This window comes from Diadema antillarum, unplaced genomic scaffold (genome assembly GCF_040938485.1).
Source record: "Diadema antillarum isolate AM-2024a unplaced genomic scaffold, OU_Dant_1.0 scf00000126, whole genome shotgun sequence".
Taxonomy (NCBI): domain Eukaryota; kingdom Metazoa; phylum Echinodermata; class Echinoidea; order Diadematoida; family Diadematidae; genus Diadema; species Diadema antillarum.
This window is the reverse complement of record NW_027271015.1, coordinates 1,932,464-1,955,602: the sequence shown is the minus strand read 5'-3', so window position 1 is coordinate 1,955,602 and position 23,139 is coordinate 1,932,464. Positions and strand designations below refer to the sequence as shown.

Sequence of the window (23,139 nt, the reverse complement as noted above, 5' to 3'; positions counted from 1 at the left end):
TTTCGGTTGACACCTAATTTCAGGTTTCTGACATTTTTTTGGTGAGATAATGAGAAACCCTTTATGAAATATGAAAGAGCATGTAATTCCATGAGGAATTCAACGTTTATTTGATGAAAATTGGTTTTGAAATGGCTGAGATATCCAAAACAGAGCAATTCTAATAAGTGTGGGACCCACACTTTATTATGATCGCTTTGTTTTACTTTGTTTTTTGGATGTTTCAGTCATTCCGAACCCAATTTTCATCAAATAAACTTTGAATTCCTTTATAAATGGTATGCCCTGTACTATTTCATAAATGTTTTCTTGATATTTTGCAAAAAGTTAAAAGCCCAATTCTCATCTCCACCAATACTGTACTATCCCTTTAAGCTGTGTTTGATATGTGTGTTGAAGTGGTTAAAGATGCGAAGTAGTTTTCAAAAGGCATTTTTTTTTTTTTTAAATCATCCAAAAGGGATGATCTATAAAGTGAAGTTTTGTGAGCTTGAGGCAGTCTGTGATTTGCATGTTGAAATGGCACTAGGCACTGAGGAGTATTCAAAGGATTATTCGAGATGATCCTGTGAATTTTGCCAGTTTTAGGCTGTGTTTGATGGTTGTGTTGAACCGATAATACTGTAGGTGTGAAGGAGTCATAAAGAGGCTTGTTTGTGATGAGTCTAAGGGATGTTCTAAAATGTGGATCTCTCAAGGTTAGGCTGTGTGTTTGATGCGAGTGTGTTTCCCCTTGTAAACATTCTTTTCTTGACAGAGTGCTTTCAGCGCTTGCACACTTCAGTGTACTGTATTCATATTTCTACATACAAAGTTGATGACTTCAAATTACAGGGAGTGAACATTCTGTATTTTTTTTTCTATTTATATGTTGTAGTAAATCAAATCAAAATCACATTTAAACAAAATTAGCAACAATTTGAAAAGTGACAAGAGAAATATTTGGGGAAAATCACACACATAACAACTTTTAACCTAAGGAGACACCAGGCTATCATTCTGTATCTTTGTTACTGGTAAGATATTTTGCTGAATGTGGGAGTTTGCAGATACATCTACCTTGTCTGTGTGTATGTTTGCGTGTGTACCTTTGTTTGCTTGGACATGAGGGACATGTTTAAAGGAGTAACTTGTCCTTTTGTGCCCAATACATTTTGCCCATTGTGGCTGTTAATAATGTAAAAATGATTTATTACAATCATGGATTGAAATGTACAGAATCAGTCACACGATTCAACGACGTTTCCACAGGAAAAAGTGTGTGGAAATCGTTTGCGATATCATCTCTAAGTAGCAGTGCAAAAATGTGTTCATTAACCCTTTCAAGCTGAAGGCAAGACTATCATGTGCAATACCAGTTGCTTAATACATGTAATACCATACATTGGCCAATAGGGTTGACTGAGAATTAGGGATTAAGTGTGATAGGGCTCTTTTTCAAAAACTCAATTTTTTTTTCAAAGTTCATTGAAAAATGACAACTGAAATTAAAAGAAAGCATGAGTCAAATTTCAGTGTTCGACTTCATACCGCACTAGTACTATTTAATATTGACCACATTCAGTTTCTATTTCCATGAAGGGGAAATCCAGTTCAAGTATAAGTTAGTCTGAAAAGAAAGAATAAGATATTACGAGTTCAACGATAAAAGTTTGATCGAAATCAGGTGAAATGTAAGGAAGTTATGACATTTTGACGTTTTGTTAGTTTTTGATGAAACAGTTCTTGAATGATCAATATGAATATGCAAATGACAAAGTGAGCATGTCATCCCCTCACAACTTGCCATATATTTTGTACATAAAATTTTGAAATTTCCAGTTCTTCATTCAAACGCAATTGTGCCCGAGGCTAAAATCCTGATACATCTAACTGATCACCATTCAGAAGTTATTCAGCCAGGAATAACATGTTTCAGACTTCAATGACAGAGACATTGAATTTTCATAATTTTTTGTACATGATCAATGGAAAATTGTGAGGTTATGACATGGTCAGCTCACTCATTTGCATATTCATATCCTCAGTGCAAAAACTTTTTTGCAGAAATTAGCAAAACTTCAAAATTTCATAACTTCCATATTTTTCATCCGATTTCAATCAAATTTTTGCCGTTGAACTCGTAAGATTTTAATCTTTTTTGTCAGACTAACTTATTTTTTTGGAATGGATTTCCCCTTTAAGGGTGCATGACTTTGGTTTAAGACCCCTTGCAAAGTCTTGCTATTGAAGATCTTTGTACTTTGTACTTTGTAAATTCTTGTCAAAATGTGCATTTTGAAAACATACATCATCTCTCAATACAAGTATAAGTCCTCCAGTCTTATAAACTAAGGCTTTCAACAGTCTTGTATTCTTGATTCTAGAATACGGTACTAACAGAATACATGCTGGTGTCTTTGCACCCAAAGCAAGTATATTGATAATGCATATCAGCACACTCTTTTAAAAGGCCACTGTAGTAGTCCACTTCGTATTTCAAAGTGCTTAACCCATTGACGAATCCTGAGTATACTCGGGCAAGTGTCTATGGGAAACACTAATGCATGTTCAGTAGCAAAATCAGCCCGTCCTTGATGGGTTAAGGTACATTTTGTACCTCTATGAAGAGATTATCAGATGGTATTTTGGTGAAAACTCATGATGTTTTACTACCGTACCGGTACTGGAACGCATGTATATTTATCACAATAATGCAGAAAATGAGTATCATCTTAAAAATCAAATTTTACAGTCACAAGTTATGTCCAACAGTAATGTGTGTTTTTGCACAAGATACCACAGAAAAGTCCTCATATGGTACTACACTGATATTGCAGACATGATTCACAATAATGCAACTATCTTCGGAACGATAAAAGGTTAATGCTTGGAGATTTCTGCACTGGTTTCTTTAAATACCGTACTAATTCACAAAATTAGGTAGAATATTTTGAAAATCTTACAGTAAAATTTGAAAAATAATTATAGCAATTGCTTATATTTTGAGAATAATGATATTTTTTTTCAATAGGAAATTTACCTTTGGTACGGTACCTTTCAAAATATTGTACTGGTACGGTAGTAATGTATTAAAGGGACTGTACAGTACTGGTTGAAATGAGGATTCAGGTTTATAACATTTTTGGTGAGATAATGAGAAACCTCATATGAAAGAGCATGTACACAATTTAAGAAGGATTCAACATTTATTTGATGAAAATTGGCCTTGAAATGGCTGAGATATCCAAAAAGCGATCCTAATAAAATTGACAGGCCAAGACTTTTATTAGCATCTCTTTGTTTTTCCTTGTTTTTAGGTATCTCAGTCATTTCAAAACTGATTTTCATCAAATAAACTTTTGATTCCCCTTAGAATTGTAGGGCCTATGCTCTTTAACATTTCATAGAGTGGTTTCTAAATATTTTGCAAAACGTTTCAAGCTGAATTCTCACCTCAACCAGTACTGTAAGAGAAAATTTCGATAGTGGAAATTTTAAATTCATCCTTTCAATATATGGTGTATGTGTATAACATGACATAAACACTAGAAATATATTTCTGAATCATTAACAATAATTTGAGCGGCCCAGCAACTAAAAATGCTTAAAATACCCTCGGCAGTTCACGGGTTAAAGATGGATCAGTATTGACAAGAAAGTGACGATAATGGTATCATAATAAGAATTTGGCCACAAATGTATACTTAAGTAAATGCAAGTTTAAAGTTCTCAAGACACCTATGAAAATCAATTAAGGCTATGACATCACTGTCTGATAACTTTTCTATTGTCACATAACAAAAACAAAATCTCTCTTTGGAGGATGGTTTAAGAACTATAGTGACTATTAGAGCAGGGAGGTTCCCACCTCCCTACCAGGCGTCATCAGAACTGATTTAGCAGCATCAGCTTAGAATAATTTCATTAGAATGATACAAGGTCTCCTTTATTTAATACTTCATTTCAAGAAGGAAAGAATGAAGATTTGTGTACATCCCCCAGTAGATGGAAGATTTGCTTTCTTCGTAGACGCAGGCCTGTACACATTGTACAAGCGCTCTAAATTGCTTTCTTACGTACCGGTACATGATGAAAGATTACTGTAGATGGCGCAGTTCAACCATATGCAACAGAGCCTTCTCTGATAGGCAACAGCACTGATATGCAACCACATTTGCAAGGCATGCATGGTGTACAATAGTCAATACCTAAACTGATTTGAAATAAAATTTGATAGACTGACATTTTTTCTTTCGCACAACTACAAATAATTGCCTCTTTCTTGCCAAAAACAATATTAAATACATTTGATTTGTATATAATCCTTTTTTTTTTTTGGTTCATGTAACAGTTTGATAGATGTCATAATGACAGTGTGGTACTAGTACGCCTGGCAGCGTCTTAAATGATTAGAATTTTAGACTACAACATAAACAATAACAACAACAACAACAACAGCCCAACGCAGCATATACGCAGTGCAGCGTGCAAGTGTGTGGCTGGCAGAAAGATGATCGCATCAGCGGAGTGCAGCCACAGTGCAGCGAGTGAGAATGGGAGTGGCCGATGACTGATATCATATTTGATATCTTTTATAGTATTATCTGTTGAATATGGTCACATTTATCATCACGCACTGAACAAGTATCATAAATGGTGAGGACCACGTGCTCCAGCTCCAATCGACATAGATCGTGATCCAAAGCGAAACTAAAGCTGAGATTGAAGTCCCATGTGTGTACATCTGTGTTTGTTGACGGTATTCCTAGGAGCGATTTGAGCGTGGCTGTGGGAAACCATACACGTGGATGCATGGATGGTAAAGATGGGAAAGCTACAAGCATTTGAGGTTGTATTAGATGACAATAAAGATGCCTATATGCCAGGTGATACTATTCGGGGACAAGTGAGGATTCACCTTTCAGCGCCAAAAGGATATATTGCAGGTAATTATTACTAGGAAAGCAGCCAGTAGCGCCAGGCAGGGCCCAGAGTTGACCGAAAGATCGGTCTGTATCTGTCCGTCGGGGAATGTTCCGCGGAGACTGCGTCTGGCTTCACGGATCCCCTCCGTATACAGACCGAAGTCAATGATGCCAGCTCCTGTGTGGCAGTAGCGCACAGATCAAACGTTACGATAAACCAAATTTCAGACAGCTTTTTTACTTTCAAACAAGTTTGACATGACATGACACATTATGCAGCAATATTTGGGGCTAATTTCTCACATTTTGCAATCGAAATACTCACAGTAACGCGGTTATAATGCAGAAATTTTATCCATATCGCAACATCGCCGTTCACTAGCTGTAGGTCGCCATTTTGAATCTGTAAACCAATCGCATGCGAGGTACTTTATTAAGTAAAAAAAACACGTAGAAACTACCTCGCATGTGATTGGCTAATAGATTCATACTGTATGTTTCTGCAGTTTGAACGTGACGACGCGACGGGCTGGTTGATGTGTGTTTTGCGTTGAAAATTTGACCGAAATATTGGATTATTCATTAATCTGGTGAGTGTAGTCTATTCTTGAATAGTTGATTTAACTATTCAAGCTTAAATTTGCCGACCTAGGGCCGTGAATTAGACGCAATCGAGAAGGGTGAGGTACCTCACCCAATTTTCCATAGAGACAGTGGTTAAGAACATCCACACAGCAATGGGTACTACAACCTTCCGTCTGTCTACGGAGGACGGCGTTAATGGCAAAATACAAAAGAGTCCTCCGGACAGACGGATCTTTCTGTCTAGGCCCAGAGTTGACCGAAAGATCGGTCTGTATCTGTCCGTCGGGGAATGTTCCGCGGAGACTGCGTCTGGCTTCACGGATCCCCTCCGTATACAGCTACGGAGGACAGCGTTAATGGCAAAATATAAAAGAGTCCTCCGGACAGACGGATCTTTCTGTCTAGGCCCAGAGTAACCGCAGCAGCGACCCCATACGGACAAATACGTACCTTACTGTGTTACAGCGCCCCGCGACGGGGTTAGGCCCAGAGTAGCCCCAGAGACCGCGCCGCCAGGCGCGGTCCTGGCGGCTTCTCCGCAGTTTCGCTAATGTGAGAATAACGAATAGCTCCCCTATTCTGTGTGCTTGTGCAAGTGATTGTGAATTCTGTGAACATCGGTGAGCTGCTTATAAGACATCATTTTGTGCATCACAAGCAATGAAATGCCTCAAACAGTTGCCGATGATAGTCATTTAGGTTTCATCGACCCATGTAGGTATTCCTAGTAGTTTCTGTTGAAAAATTAAGGAAATATAGCGCCGCAAAGGCACCCGTTTGTTCAACATGAAGATCTGAAATGGGAGCACGGCGCAGCCGCCACACGCAGTGTGTGGCGGCTGTCGCAGTTAGGCCCAGAGTAGCCTGACCAGACCGCTGTGCACAGCACAGCAGTCTGACATGTACTAGTGTTTAAACGTACGTAAACGACTGTCGCTTTTGACGGCAAGACCACAAATATGTCTTTTATTTTGTTTGATTTTAACAGTAATACCACCCACCTATATCGTATGTTGCTGATGGTTGAGTTGAATTTGGTGTTTTGTTGGTATCCAAACCTTATTGTTGAATTTTTCGGAGTAGATTGTGCGATGATTCACAAAATAAACGAACAGCCACGAACGCGCAACCCGAGGTACCGTGTTAGCATTTTACGTACGCCCGTGCGTTTCGTGTGTTACGTAAAGCTTGTCGTCTTCTACCATGTATTTCCGCGCGTGCTGCTCTCATGATATGACGTCACTCCGACTACCTCCGACTACCTACGTTGTAGCATAGGAGAGTGACTGCCATTCAATAACACGCAGAAGATGAGGAGTGAAGCAATACGGATGCTCACAGACCTGATTTTAAGGACGGATTTCGGTAGGTTTTTGACGTAATTAAAAAGAAATATGCGTACCGATTATTGGATGATTATCATAGATTACGGGGATTCCTTATATTTTAGTTTTCCACGATTAAAAAAGATATTCCTGAAGGAGTCGCACAACCACCACTGAAAAATGACAACGTCTGCGAAGGAGTAGACGTGCAGCCGCTGTCGCTCGCGACAGCGGCTCCGTGTAGTTAGGCCCAGAGCAGAGCCAGAGGTCCGCTCGTGTTGGGTTTGGACTTTGGCATGTGGATAAGTTTGAAGCGGAATATCATGAATATAACTTATTCACTAGACAGAAAGATCCATCTGTCCGGAGGAGTCTTTTATTTTTTTGACGTTATGGAGGGGATTCCGTGAAGCCAGACGCAGTCTCCGCGGAACATATCCCCAACGACCGGATACAGACTGATCTTTCGGTCAACCAATTCCAATGCCATATATCTTTTTTTTTCATTGATGTTTTTACTGATCTATGCATGTTTTGTTTTGTTATGTTTGCAACCATGATAAGCAGTGTAAGATAAACGAGAGCATCAGATATGTTTAGATTCGGTGATGATTGGTAATGTAACGTTACATGAAAATGATAAATACCACTTGGCCTTTACAGCCATTGATTGCAACATTCAGGTGTTCTCATTTGACATGACATGGCATGGAATTATCGTGTTACAAGACCAAATACACAAGAATACTGGATTGATCTTCATATGGTAGCGACAACTGAGAACTCAGTAATTTCAGTTTACTGTGTATTAAAACCATAACTGGTTTCATTCCTTTTTTTTTGGGGGGGGGGGGGTGTTTTACTGCTTTATGACTGCCGATTATTTAACACTCAAGTATCTGTTACTAGGGTTTTTATTGCTCATCTTTCCATCTGGACACAGCCATAGTTTGATAGATCATCAATTTAACTAAAAGCTGGTCACTTGAAAAGATTTTAATCAGTTGTGGATGATATCAGTATTACTCAAGGGAGTTGCTAACGTTGTTGTTGTTGTTGTTTTAGGTTTAATGGCAATCAGTCATAATTTTGACTATTTTTGCCAGACTATATGATATCTATATTTCCCTATAAATTAATTATCAATATTTCTTAACAATTTCAAATTCTATAATAATATACAGTACATATTTCTTTTATTTCCAACCATATATTTTTTTTTATTATAAAAATTTATTGTTATCCTCGCTTAGTCAAAACGGCCATGTTGCCACCCTTAGATCTGTCTAACCAACCCGGCAAAGTGCGTTTCGCAGGCTTCTCAGGCGTGCGCCCTAGGTAACTCGAGAAAGATGGTGGCGACCGTCATGCCTGAGCATGTGGAGAACAATTTTCCGATATAATCCAAATCCAAATATATTCATTGTATTTATCTGTATGTAGCGAACATTTGTGGGCAGAATCAAGGGTGCAAATGATGAAGAAAGGTGCACTGGTGGTAGGCCTATACCTTCAACAAATTCTATTGTATAATAAAACATCTATACTAATCTTCCCAATACTAATATACAGTAATACTTAAAGGGACTGTACAGTACTGGTTGAGGTAGGGATTCATGTTTTGAACATTCCTAAGTGAGATAATGAAAAGCCTCTTATGAAATATGAAAGAGCATGTAATTTTAAGAAGGATTCAATGTTTATTTGATGAAAATTGGTTTTCAAATGGCTGAGATATCAAAAAAAGTGCTAATGATAAAAGGCGACATGCCCCAACTTTATTAGTATCTCTTTGTTTCACCTTGTTTTTGGATATCTCAGCCATTTCAAAACAGATTTTCATCGAATAAACTTTTGATACCCCTTAGAACTGCATGCTCTTTGACATCTCATAGAGTGGTTTCTGAATATCTCACAAAATGTTAAAAGCTAAATCTTCACCTCGACCAGAACTGTACACACCCTTTAACATACTGCGGCATATAATATAATATGCATGTGTGTATATGCCTATATATATATATACACACACATACCTACTCATGTATACATCTGAAATCATACAAATACACATTCACATAATATCAATAATTTACTGTATTACAAATTTTACAAAATAAATATTTCTACTTTACGCTTCATTATAAAAATACTACATTATAATCTTTAAGGTTCGTCAAACTTATCCTTGACTCAAACGATTTGTCCTGTACACAGATGTGATTATGGAATTTTGAATATTTCGATTTTGAGACGTTAGGAGTTTAATGATATCAGAGTCACGATTTGTGTTGGTTTCTGCCATTAACATGGCTCTTTCTATTGTATATTTCGGGCATTCTATTAGAAAATGTTTAACTGTTTCAGGAGTGGGGCAATAGGGGCAGTTTCCTGTGGGGTGTTTTGCTATTTTTACTAAATTATAGTTAAGGCCGAGACAGCCCATTTTCAACCTGTGTATAATCATTTCATGTTGTTTAGAAAGATGACATGTGAATGGCTGAAAATTTACAGATGATTGGATGGTTTTTAGAAAGGAAGTTGAGTTATTCCATTTACTTTGCCATTTAACCCCGGGGTGCTGTAACCAGTAATGTACGTGTTGGGGTTGCTGGTGCAGTTAGGGAGTTACAAGAGAGTTTCATGTGAAGTACACTGATTAGTCCATGACTAGCAAAAAAAAAAAGAAGAGTATGATTACCACATATTGATAATGACTTCACAATACTTTCAGTCAGCTAGGAGATTCAGATTTCAGTTTTACACACTGAGGGAAAACAAAATGACGCAAAGCAGAAGTTTACATTGTACATCCATCCTCACCATTTCCCAAGTAAGAAATGAATGACATTTTCTCACTCGGGTAAGGATACTAGTAGACAATGATCAGAAACAAACCAATCAATCTTTCTCAATAATGAGCTGTGTTCATGTTATTATTGTTAGCTCTGTTGTAACACAATGCCATATAATATGGCATTTGTACTTCGTTTTTTCATGACTGTATCATTTCTATTTCCTTGCAGGACTAAAGGTTGAATGCAAAGGAAAGGCTCGTACCTACTGGACGAAAGAGACAGAAGAAAATGATGTGAAAAAGGTGAAAGTTTACAAGAAGAAATTTATACTCTTCAAAGTGCAAAGCACGCTATGGGGTATTACTGGTGAGTGTTGCAACTTTCTATTTTGTGATCTCTTTGTTGCTTCAGTTATATAAACTGTACTAGTATTTGGTGCATGACCAAAGTTTAAACAAACAAACAAACAAACAAACAAACAAACAGTAAAACTTCGCCCTGTAGGCTGAAATGAAATTTATGATTTGCAAAATGATTATGAATATAAAAACAAGTGGAAATAGTTTTCTGACCACGCATTATCATATCTGCCATCACTATAATTTGTAGTATTTGTATGCAGAGCAATTTATTTTCAGTGCAGTGTAGTTGTCTGCAGGTGTGATAATGATTCACATTGGGGTTTTTTAAATTTTTGTTTGTTTGTTTGTTTTTTGTAAATTCAGGAGCTAATGTGTTCTCTGCCACAAGACTTGAGCTCGCTGCTGGGAATCACACTTTCCCTTTCCAGTTGACGTTGCCCAGTCTCCACACACCACCGCCTATAGAGAGCAAGTATGGCTGGGTGCGATACTACCTCACTGCTGTCATCGAGAGACCTTGGAAGTTCAGTCACAAAACGAGGCGCTACCTTTGCATTTGGAGCATAAAAAACATGAACAGCATTCCAAGTGTCTTTGTAAGTTGCTGTAAATTGCTGTTACTTTGTTAAATATCAATATACCGTATTCATGATGAAATGTTAAGTGCATGCAATATTATGCATGAGTAGTCAAACATTTTGCAATTCATGTTCATATTGTGAAACTTGTTGAAATCATAAAGAATCAAGAGTCTTTCTGTGCTAGTGAGTCAAATTTGCACAAATTTCTTAACAGACCTATGGACGGGAAATAAAATGTGGCACAAAGAGGGCTAAATATTTTTTTTCCCCATAAACATGGTTCACTCCAGGAATGCACACTGCTAACAGTGGACACACACTAGCCATTGGTGTTTTCATTTGCCCCCAAGGACCAGGGCTCCATTTCATAAAAGATGTTAGGATTCCAACTCTAGCTGGAATGGCAACTTCCAGTGATAGCAACAGCCAATTAGGAAGCTGTATTCTCATCATTACCATGACATTGCCATTCCAGCAAGAGTTGCTGTCATATCAACTTTTTGTCCCCGCCGAACGAGTTCGAGCAGGGGACTATGAAACGGGCTCCGTACGTGTGTGTGTCCGTGTGTGCGTCCGTCCGTCCGTCCGTCCGTCCGTGTGTCCGTGTGTGCGTCCGTGTGTGATCAAAATCTTCAATTTGCTACTTCTCTGTCATTTATGAGCCAATTTTGATTCTGTTTGCTTTATATGATAGCACTACATGGGAGCTTTGAAACTTCTACACAGAATTTCAGTCGTGACCTTTGACCTTGACCTTTGACCTATATTGTACATTTTGCTACAAAATGCTACTCCTTCGCCATTTCTAACCCGATTTCGATTCCGTTTGCTTTATGTGATGGCACTAGGTGAGGGCTTCAAAACTTCTACACAGAATTTTGACCTTTGACTTCTTTGACCTTTGACCTTGATTTTTTGACCTATATTGTACATTTTGCTACAAAATGCTACTCCTTCGCCATTTCTAACCCGATTTCGATTCCGTTTGCTTTATGTGATGGCACTATGTGAGGGCTTCAAAACTTCTACACAGAATTTTGACCTTTGACTTCTTTGACCTTTGACCTTGATTTTTGACCCATATTGTACATTTTGCTACGAAATGCTACTCCTTCGCCATTTTTAACCCGATTTCGATTCCGTTTGCTTTATATGATGGCACTAGTTGAGGGCTTCAAAACTTCTACACAGAATTTTGACCTTTGACCTCTTTGACCTTTGACCTTGATTTTCGACCTATATTGTGCATTTTGCTACAAAATGCTACTCCTTCGCCATTTCTAACCCGATTTCGATTCCGTTTGCTTTATGTGATAGCACTAGGTGAGGGCTTCAAAACTTCTGCACAGAATTTTGACCTTTGTCTTCTTTGACCTTTGACCTTGATTTTTGACCTATATTGTACATTGGCTACAAAATGCTACTCCTTCGCCATTTCTAACCCAATTTCGATTCCATTTGCTTTATGTGATGGCACTAGGTGAGGGCTTCAAAACTTCTACACAGAATTTTGACCTTTGACTTCTTTGACCTTTGACCTTGATTTTTTACCTATATTGCACATTTTGTTACAAAATGCTACTTCCGGCGGGGACATATGTTACGCACCGCGTAATTTCTACTTTTCCTTGTTATGGAATGTGGCCCAGAAGGCCAAGCATCCTATCAAAATGCATTGCGAATGTTTTTTTTTTTTAAAGAACAGGACGGAAAGCCATAACAGGACAGAGAAACTCAGACTTTTTAGGCTGTGTATTCAATCAGCAGCCAGTTGGAGGTGAAAATGCTTTAACCCTCTTTGCAAACTGATATCTTAAAATGTCACTGATAATGTACAGGGTATCCTTGCTTTCAGCTGTGATGGAGGTGATGACTCTCCCTCTGCTGCTTGCAGGTTCCCCTGAGTACTATCGCACAGAAGAGGGTCTGCTGCTTGTTCTGTGAGTCGGGACTGTTCAGCATGTGCGTGACCATCGACAAGCGCGGCTATTGCCCCGGAGAGTCCATCCTGATCACCATCGAGCTCAGCAACCGAACGTCCAGAGACGTTTCTTCCCTGTCTGCTGTCTTGACTCAGGTATTCTGATTAAACCAAAACCCTGACAGAATGTCTATCATATGCCAAATGAAGCAGTGGTAGGTCAACAAAATATCCCTCTCCTTATTAAAGGGTGTGTAGTTCTGGTTGAGGCGAGGATTTAGCTTTCGATGTTTTGCGAGATATTCAGAAAACACTCTATGAGATGTCAAAGAGCATGCAATTCTAAGGGGTAGCAAAAGTTTATTTGATGAAAATCGGTTTTGAAATGGCCGAGATATCCAAAAACAAGGTGAAACAAAGAGATCCTAATAAAAGGCGTGGGTCGTCGCCTTTTATTATTATCACTTTTTTTGATATCTCAGCCATTTGAAAACCAATTTTCATCAAATAAGTGTTGAATCCTTCTTAGAATTACATGCTCTTTCATATTTCATAAGAGGTTTCTCATTATCTCACTAAGGAATGTTCAAAACATGAATCCCCACCTCAACTAGTACTGTACAGTCCCTTTAACAATGGGTGTATGTCTGGCACACTGGTTAATCAAGAGTTTTGCTCAGTATTTTGTCACATTACCTTATATCAGAAATTGTGAGTATAAAGTCCAGATATTTTGTCATTCTATGAATCACTTGATGTTGTGGTTGATTGCTGTGACATTTTCACAAAGATTCATTCTCCAAAGCAGCACACAAACTGAACACACATATCTACATGAGTGGTACTGCATTTGCATGTCTATGCAGTATAATCAGACATAATTTTATTTGGAGCATTCCTTCCTGACAATAAATTAGAAGAAAATTCAAAGTGCTTTCCACACATTTCTGCATTATATTGCTCACAATACTTAAAAATGTCATTTTGCAGGGACGTGGGTCCATTGTATGTAGTGGACCTCCCCTGTACCCGCTGGTCAAAACAATGACCGTTCAGATGCTTACTTCTTTTAGCTTGTAATGCCATATGTTCTATTTGAAAATGATGAAAATGGTATGAAAAGCTTAAAAAACGAATGGGTGGCTTTGGGCATTTTAGGGAGTAATAAGACGGGCCTTTTAGGGAGTAGTAAGACGGGCGGTTCAGTGACTTATGGGTTGAATACAATTCACCGTCTTTCTTCCATTGTTGACGCTGCCAGCATGATGATATGAAAAGAACCTTTGAATAAGTTCATACATGTCGTTTGATCTCACCTTCATGTACACACACCCACAGCATGCTGAGTATAATGCCACCAATACGCGTGAAGCGGTGATGACCATCGATACAGTGATCAAAAAGATCAAATTTGAGGGCTATAATGCACATGCAACGGTGACCTTTGACCGAACGCCAATGCTGATTACCCCAGTTCCTGCCAACGACTTTGATGCGTGCGGCAACATCAATGTCGAATACAATCTCAAGGTATGCATGATATTTCAATAAATTTGAGGCACTAGATGAAAATGAAGCTAGAGCAGTGGTGCATATTTTAGTATCTTAAGTGTTTGGTGAGCTCACATTTTGTAAATATACTTCAGTATTCTAAAGACAAATGGTATTAAATTGATAGGACACAAGTTGAACTGCACAGCGGGAAGACATTATTTAAAGGGATGGTATAGTACTGGTTGAGATGAGGATTCAGCTTTTAACCCGTTGAGGACGAGTCCGGAGTATACTCGGGTAAGCGTCAATGGCAAATGCGTGTTGTAGCAAAATCAAACCGGGTTAATTTTTATGCCTCCGCAACGAAGTGGCCGGAGGCATTATGTTTTCGGGTCGTCCGTCCGTCCGTCCGTCCCGTTTTGTTTTTGTCGATATCTCAAGAACCGTGTGGTGGTTTTACATCAAACTTGGTATGAGGGTATATCCTTGGGGGATAATACTTTGTGTGGATTTTAGGGTCACAGGATCAAAGGTCAAAGGTCACAGGTTATTTTGTGGAAAAAAAATGAAATTTCTTGTTTTTCTCCATATCTCGCAAATGGTTCAAGGTATCTTCATGGAACTTAGTATATATGCTTGTACCGATGGGCAGTGATTATCTAGGGAAGTTGGGGGTCATGGGTCAAAGGTCAAGGTCAACTCAAAATATCACTACTTTCCTTATATTTATGCAATGAATGAAGTTTTTTTTTTTTTTACTTGATGTATACATGTATTACCCAATATATATTCTGTGGGAAGTTTCTTGCCAAAAGGTCAAAGGTCAAAAGGTCAAAGGTCAAGTGAAAGTGCTGAATTGCACTTTTTCCTCCATATCTCAAAAGTAACACAAGGTATCATCATGAAACTTACATATTTATGCATGTTCAACCTAACAGTGATTCTCTTTGGAACTGTGAGGTCAAAGGTCAATGGCCAGGTTTAGATAATGCTATTTTCCCATTTGATACTGAAATTATACTTTTTCTCAATACCTTGAAAAATTACTCAATGCATAAACTTATAAAAGGGTCAAAAGTCAAGTAAAAATCATCAGTTCCCCAAATACCTGCACTCTGACATTTTAATCATTCATCCAATTGAACCTTGTTCTAGGAAAGTGAACATTCAGCACATTTGTGTCAAACCTGTCATTTTAATATTTTGCCAATTGTTTGAAACTGTCATCACACATTGTCAAGACATTGTACTATAGACCTATTAGGAGAACTATGCATTATGGCGGAGGCATATCAGTCGCCGTAGCGATATATCTAGTTGCAAGATACTTTGAAACCACTTTATGAAATGTTGAAGAGCATACAATTCCATGAGGAACTTGAATTTTATTTGATGAAAATTGGTTTTGAAATGACTGAGATATAAAAAAAAAAACAGAAAAAAATCATAATAAAAGGTGGGTCCCACCTCGCCCATTTCAAAACCAAATTTCATCAATTGAACTTTGAATTCCTCTTAGAATTACATGCTCTTTCATATTTCGTAAGAGGTTTCTCATTATCTAGAAAAAAAAGATCATCAAAAAACGTTAAAAACATGAAGTCCCATCCCATCTCAACTATACCATCCCTTCCATAGGTGAGATGTAAGGGGAGTTCAGCAGTGCCCCCTATTTCTTACCATTGCTTGTCATAAGTACACATACCATGTTATTCAATGATTAGAGATGACAGTACTGTATATAGTAGAACATGCTTCTGTTTTATTTGTGTCTTGTCACTTGCTGGTATTGCAGTTGTGCACAGTAATTTTCCCCACACACCAGGAATTGGGTGAAGATTTTATTTGCCTTTCCCAGCTGTATTGGTGTGGTGGCGTGATCCACAGTGCCACCTTTTTCTATCCATAGGTGTTTGATATACCAGTATGCCATGTCCTTGCTCGTATAATAGTGGCTAGCAACACATGCTGACTATACAACAGAGATGGCTATTACAAAATATGATAATCTTAAACATGATGGTATTATGTTCCTACAATAATCCAGTGTTTTTAATCCATAATTGTGTGCTAGGAAAGCTTTCCCCAAGGTATGATTATAGTTGCTTTCGAACAAACCCTCAAAAGCCAAGTAAACTGTATCAGAAGATGGCATTTGGAAGCAGCGGAACATTTTTTTATTGGATTTAAGCTTAAACTGCTAACAGATATGGCAGTGAAGGGTTTTGGTATGTGTCTGAATTTCTTTTATAAATTTCTTGTGCCTGGGATACATTTAGACTCTGTAGAATGAAGGAGATAAAATGTTATCATGCAAGTAAAACATTACACTACAGCTAAAGAAGGACCTTCACTTTCAGTCATGCAGATAGTGACTGGTGTCTTCCCTGAGATGTGACTTTCATTCTAATAAATGTTCCCAACAAGATGTTTAGAATGTCGACACAGTGTTTCCTTTCTTCATGTACATGTATTTTGCTGCTCCTGTTTTAACTCATGCAGGTGAAGGCAAGACTTAGTGGGTCACCCTCATCAGCCATAGTGAAGCATCCAATTACCATAGGAACTGTGCCTGCTCTACCCGATCAGCCAGGACCTACCTTTCCTCCGACAGTGCCAACAGTGCTGTCTTCAGCCCACCAAGCATACCCGCCAGCTCATCCTGGGGTGTCCCAAGCCGGGTACCAGCCCCAGGCAGTAGGCCCTCAGCAAGTGTACCCGCCGCCATCAAATGTGGCTCCATCGCATGGGTACCTCCCACCCGAGGTGACAGTGCAAGGAGGGTTTGCCCTGTCCCAAGCTGCTGGGCCGGCAGGGAACTCGCCTTCACAGGTCAGAGCACAGGTACATGGGTACCTCCCACCCGAGGTGACGGTGCAAGGAGGGTTTGCCCCGTCCCAAGCTGCTGGGATGGCAGGGAACTTGCCTTCACAGGTCAGAGCACAGGTCCATTTCGACCCGCAGATGGGTTTGTTGACTCAGATGCAGCCGGGATTCCAGCCACCTCCACAGATGGGGCCCCAAACCCAGGTTCAACCACAACAAGGGTACTTCACACCCCAACAGTGCAAGGATGAGCCAAATATACCACCTCCAGACTACGTCTCTGTGATGCAGGGTGATAAGGGAACAAATATTGGTGCTGCATCATTGCCCAGTCAGCCCCAGGTTGCAGGTGTGACATGCAGTGACCAGAGATGTAAGAGTTCAAATTTGGTCAGATTTCAGATTTTTTTTTTTTTTTTTTACTCTGCCCAGAACCCACTTTTCGGACTTTTTTTTGCACTTCAAATGCATTGAAACATGCACAGTTTAGAATGCACTCTAGACTTTTTTGTCTCGCCCACCGGAGGTGAAGGCGAGACTAAGGGATCCAAATGGCGTCCGTCCGTCGTCCGTCCGTCGTCCGTCACAAATGTTAAAGTTTACCTGCAAGACTCTCTTATGATGCATAACTTGGCAACTGTTACAGCAATGGCAGCCACACTTGGGTGATAGAAGCACTAGGGGTATCTTCATGTTATGGTGTTGTCGGAGGTCATGTGATGTCAAAGGTTATTTGAGGTCATATATTAAAGAGTATGTGCAAGACTCACTTTTCTATGTTAAAGTTTACCTGCAAGACTCTCTGTTGACAAATAACTTCACATAAGTTGCTTGGATTACAACCTAACTTGGATTATAGATGCACCGGGGGTACCTTCATGTTATGGTGCCGTTGGAGGTCACAGGATAAGGTCAAAGGTCATTTGAGGTCATACATTAAAGTTTACTTGCAAGACTCTTATCACACGTAACTCGACACATGTTGCTACAATGGCAAACAAACTTGGGTGATGGATGCACTGGGGGTACCTTCATGTTATGGTGCCGTAAGAGGTCACATGATAAGGTCAAAGTTCATGTGAGGTCATACGTTAAAGTTTACTTGCAAGACTCTCTTATCACATGTAACTCAGCACATGTTGCTGCAATGGCAATCAAACTTGGGTGATGGTAGATGTCTCATGGGAAGTTGAAGGTTACCACAAGGTCAAAGGTCACAGACAGGGGTCAACGAACTTTTAGGGCCCAATGTTAAGTTTTTAGGGCGCAATTCGTTTATGGCTCATAACTTTTGATCCCTTTGTCCGTTTGTGACCAAACTTGGATGGAAGATGTCCCTTTGGGAGGTGAAGGTCGTCACAAGGTCAAAGGTCACAGACAGGGGTCAACAGACTTTAAGGGCCCAATGTTATGTTTTTAGGGCGCATTTTGATTGTGGCTCATAACTTTTGATCCCTATGTCCATTTGTGACCAAACTTGGACGGTAGATGTCCCTTGGGGAGTTAAAGGTCATCACAAGGTCAAAGGTCACAGAAAGGGGTCAACAAATTTTCAGGGCCCAATGTTAAGTCATATGGCGCGTTTCGATTATGGCTCATTACTTTTGATCCCTTTGTCCGTTTGTGACCAAACTTGCATGGTAAATGTCCCTTGGGGTGTTGAAGGTCACCCAAGGTCAAAGGTCATAAGCAGGTCAATTAATTTCTGGGAGTTCTAAAAAATATTAATTCCTTCTACGTGAATGGGCGAGACATAATTTGGCACTTGCCTTGTTTTTCATACATACATTTCAGATTCTTTTTTTGCATAATGTACTCTCACACCCCTGAGTGACTTGATCGGAGAGTAGTCACCAAATATTCCTTCCTGAATAATCATATCTTTCATAATATGTCACTTTCTGAAATGCAGACATTTTGCTCATGTAATGAGTTGGGAAAACATTGCAATTTGCCAAGGGATTCTCGGTAAAGCGTGTTGCATATGATTATGACTGTTCATGCTCGGTCTGATATTAGCATTAAATCCTTTAACTAGAGAAGCACTCTGAGAGCGCAGACCTCCGCCAAGCATGCAGCCCATTTCCACCCGCACTGATCTTGTTCTTCCACAGAGATCAGTGATTTCCACTCATACGTACTGCATTGTGTACTGAAAGTCTCCCAATTTCCCAATATAGAAGCCTTTGTTACATCATAAGTCCTCAGCTGCACAGCGCGCCTCGCCCTAGCAGAAACTAGAGCACACGCTTTAGTGCGCGCATGCAAACCTCAAATACGCGAAGCCTGAACTCCCAAGTTCATTGACCCTACCTGCCAAAATATCAAAAATCCTTCATAAATTTCCGAAAAATTCTCGGATCACTACCAAAAGTTAATCGTTTGTGACTTGTGTCATTCTCAACCTTTCCTGCAAGTTTTATCCCCATCCGTTAGCTACTTTTTGAGTTATTTTGCACACAGACAAACTAACTAACTAACTAACTAACGAACAAACACACAAACCAACGGTAACGAAAACATAACTTCCTCCTCTGGCGGAGGTAATAAGTATGACACAGCTCTGCATAGCTCAAATGTTGAATTATGACTAAAAGTGTATAAAGAAAGAAATACTAATATGGAAAGGCGTGCATTTTTCATGCATGTTGAATTTTTGTAATAAGCTTATTAGAAGAGATTTCATGTGTGCAGGAACTTACAGCAAGGCAAACATGAACAAGTGTACATGAGAAAAGCATGAAGTGAAAATATGTTATCCAAATCCATACTGGACATCCCAGTCAAGCTTTTCAAAGCTTATGACGATCCACACTAATGTATTGCATATTTCATGTACAAACAATGTTCATATTTGTGAATGCCGATAGTCTATATGTACATGCATTTTGTGAGTAAATCAAATCAAATCAAGTTAAATCAAATGAGATGCACACATAAAAAAATAAAACTTTTAAGGTTGATCTATGCAACAGATGTTCTTGTGATGGCAGCATGTGGATTTACACTTTACAAAATGCAATCAACCAACATACATGGAAATACGTCTCTTATTTTGTACATTAAACTCATTTTTATATGTTTTGTAAGACAATGTAGTGGAAAGCGTGGATGCATGAGATCTGTAAAGTTGTAGCACATATTTTGAAATGTGAGACTGTGATATCTGTAGTGTCATATGTTGTGAGTGTGCATTTGAGTGATTAATTGCTGTGTTTGCCCATTCTTTGTGCGTTCATAATTGCAGTGCAGCAATGGCCGACACCGCATTTCAGACCGGCTGCATCGGGTGAAGAAACCATTGTTGGCAAGGCCTACTACTTTGGTACCATGAGGTATGCGCCCAAGTACCCTTACTACTCAATTGGCACTGGCAGTCAGGAGCAGGCACCGGTCACTGCACAGTCACAGCTTCAGCAGCAGCAGCCGTTTGCCTCCAACCCCTTCCAGCAACCGCCGGTCATGCCCACAGCACCAGCAGAGGAAATCAGAATGCTGGAAGGTCTGCCCACTGAGACAGCAACATTTTTGTAGTACGGCCTTCATTTTTCCTTTCTTCTATTTTTGTCTTTCTCATTTTACTTAGTACTGGTCAAAACCGTGGAATCCTCTGCATGTCTTGTTTGAATATGATAAGTGGTTTTGCATGTATAGATGCAATATGTATTTAGGGTTACCAAAGTCAGCAGGCAATATCTGCCCTACTACCATTATGACCAATTACTTAAAGGAATGTCAATATTGGTGAAAGAACTTGCTGATTACATTAGATCCCCAAACATGTTTTGATGTATTTGATAAACTTTATATCCAATTTCTCCCTAATTAGAAGAGTTCCATCCCCCTCTAGCTTGCTGCATTGACTCAGGGAATACATACACAGTGCACTCTCGTTATAACGAAATGGTCAGGACCGGCAGTTTTCTTTCATTATAACGAAATTTCGTTATAACCGAACAAATACAAAACGAAAACAAGGAAGCCACGCATATATGATATTCTGTTTGTTGAATACTCGTCATACACTGGAAAGCTATGTGAACATTAAAACAAATAGTTAATCAATTTCAGATTATTGTATTACAATAACGCAAGTTCCGCTCGGAAACTCTGCATGACACACCAAGCGAACACAGTGATGTGACGTGTTTGCCCATGCAGAGACGCTGTAAATTCCTTGTTCCGCTACGTATTTTCGAAAGCAATCCGCATTTTGTTATAATGGAGCACATTTCTTTTGTTTTTCTTTGTCAGTGGTGCTCGGAAAAGACTTCGTTATAACGAAAATTTCGCTATAACCGTGTTTGTTACAAGCGAATTTTGTACCATAGACTTTAATGCCGATAATTTTGGGACCAGAAGTTTTACTTCGTTATAAAGAAATTTTGTTATAATCGTGTTCGTTGTAACGGAAGTGCACTGTAGGTACTTTCAGTGCATCTCATTGGAATCGCTCCAAAGAAAAAAAAAAGACCTCTACTCTGAAATCTGCTCATGTAATGATGTGACCGAGTCTAAACCGTAAAAGGGCCCCCTCCATGACATTTCGGTGCTATAATTCTGTAACGCAAGAAGGCCTTGGCACGAGGCTTCTTGACTTTCTTTGTTCTAGTCTCCCGCAACTTTTGAGACCAAATCGCAAAGCGAAATCCACCCCCCTACAGTTTTAGCATAGCCGAAAAAAGCCTGGCCTGATTTGGGTTAATGCATGAATGAAAAAGACATGGCTTTCTTTTATTTGTGAAAGTGTGCATGGTACTGTGGCATATCTTCAGGGCATGCTATCTTATCTTCAAACACAGACAAACAAACAGACAAACAAATAGACACAGAGAGGACCAAATAAGACAGATTGTTCTGTTGTGCACCTCCCCAGTGGTCTCACTATGTAACTGACTGATGGTAATATAGCCAACTCTGCTTAATTAAGTCAATGGCGTATAGTAAGTGTCAAATGATTGACCAAGTCATTGAAATAAAAAGGTCCTAAATTATGTTTTTATCCTTACATATGTATTCCTGTGTATATGCACAAGTCAAATATTGTCTCAAGTCAATGCATTCTTGTCATTCTCGTCAAGATTGACTTACATGAAGATGGCAGTTCTTGTATTCTATGCGAATTCTTTTTTTTTATGATAATGAAATCAATCTAAAATTATCAATATATCTTTGTTTGAATCAGGTGTAACTGGATATTACTAGTACAGCAAAGACTAACTTTAGGTATCATTTATATTGACAGATTATATGTGTAATACTCACATGTCTTGAACACTATTAAGAAATTTTCATAATTGTGATTGGTTTGTGTGATGAGGTGTAAATTTAGGAACATCAGATCATATTACAATCATGCTGTGAAAAAAATCACCACCAGCCTTGGAAATGAACAAATTGAATTGATAGTAAGTAGCAGAAAATGTTGTAAATTCTAGTGAGTAAAATATACTTGAATTTGTTGTGTCAATTTTTTTTTTTTTTTTTTTTACTGCTGCATAGGTGTGACGTTTGTTTTCTTTTCTATTCTAAGAAAGGAGTCATGTTTGTTGTATGCTGCCCTTGTCAAGACAACCCCAGTTAACACTGGACTACAAGCTTTCTTGCTCAGTTATTTGATCAAATGTTAAGAGTTCTTCTTCAAATTATTTTAGAGTATGAGTCTGTTCATGCAACCCCATTCAAACCTTGAAAAGATAATGCGCTGAAATAGTAAACAAACAATGACTGCTATGAGGGGCACAGTTAAAATTATGGGCCCAAGGTGATGTGGAAACCGTAACTGTGCCCGAAGTGAAGCTGAGGGCATAGTTATGGTTTTCACATCACTGAGGGCCTACATAATTTTAACTGTGCCCCGAATATCAAGCTGTCATTATTTGTTTTATGTACTGAAAATATAGAATCTGAAATAAAGATACCGAAAAATATAGATTCTAGTCTCTTTTACAGCACTCGTAATCAACGCTGATCGACAGCGCGGCGGTCATATCATTGGTGCGTACGTATGAGTGATCATCTATGTGTAAGGGGTTGCGACTGTCTCCAAACCTATTTACAGGGCACAGTGACCGCTAGTCTCTTTTACAGCACGCTGATCGAATGCGCGGCGGTCATATCATTGGTGCGTACATATGAGCGATCTATGTATACGGGGTCGCGACTGTCTCCAAACCTATTTACAGGGCACAGTTGTTTTACTGTGCCTAGGCCCCGGGCACAGTAAATCAAAAATGGGGCACAGCTATTTTCATGACTCCACTTTTAATCAATCAGATGAGAGGATTCTATATATTATGAGGTATATAACTTGGAATAGGGACTATTGAAGTAGGGATTA

At 39.1% G+C, this 23,139-nt stretch overlaps 1 protein-coding gene across 1 annotated transcript; it reads left to right on the top strand.

Annotated features, from left to right (window-relative positions):
- The first annotated feature begins 4,799 nt into the window (after positions 1-4,799).
- LOC139720327 (arrestin domain-containing protein 3-like) lies at positions 4,800-20,919 on the top strand. Its single transcript, XM_071631692.1, has 7 exons — positions 4,800-4,928; positions 9,844-9,981; positions 10,341-10,573; positions 12,453-12,635; positions 13,818-14,009; positions 16,476-17,172; positions 20,047-20,919. Exons 1-7 carry the CDS (start codon positions 4,808-4,810, stop codon positions 20,331-20,333), a joined length of 1,851 nt encoding a protein of 616 aa, XP_071487793.1. The 5' UTR covers positions 4,800-4,807; the 3' UTR covers positions 20,334-20,919.
- The last annotated feature ends 2,220 nt before the right edge of the window (positions 20,920-23,139 follow it).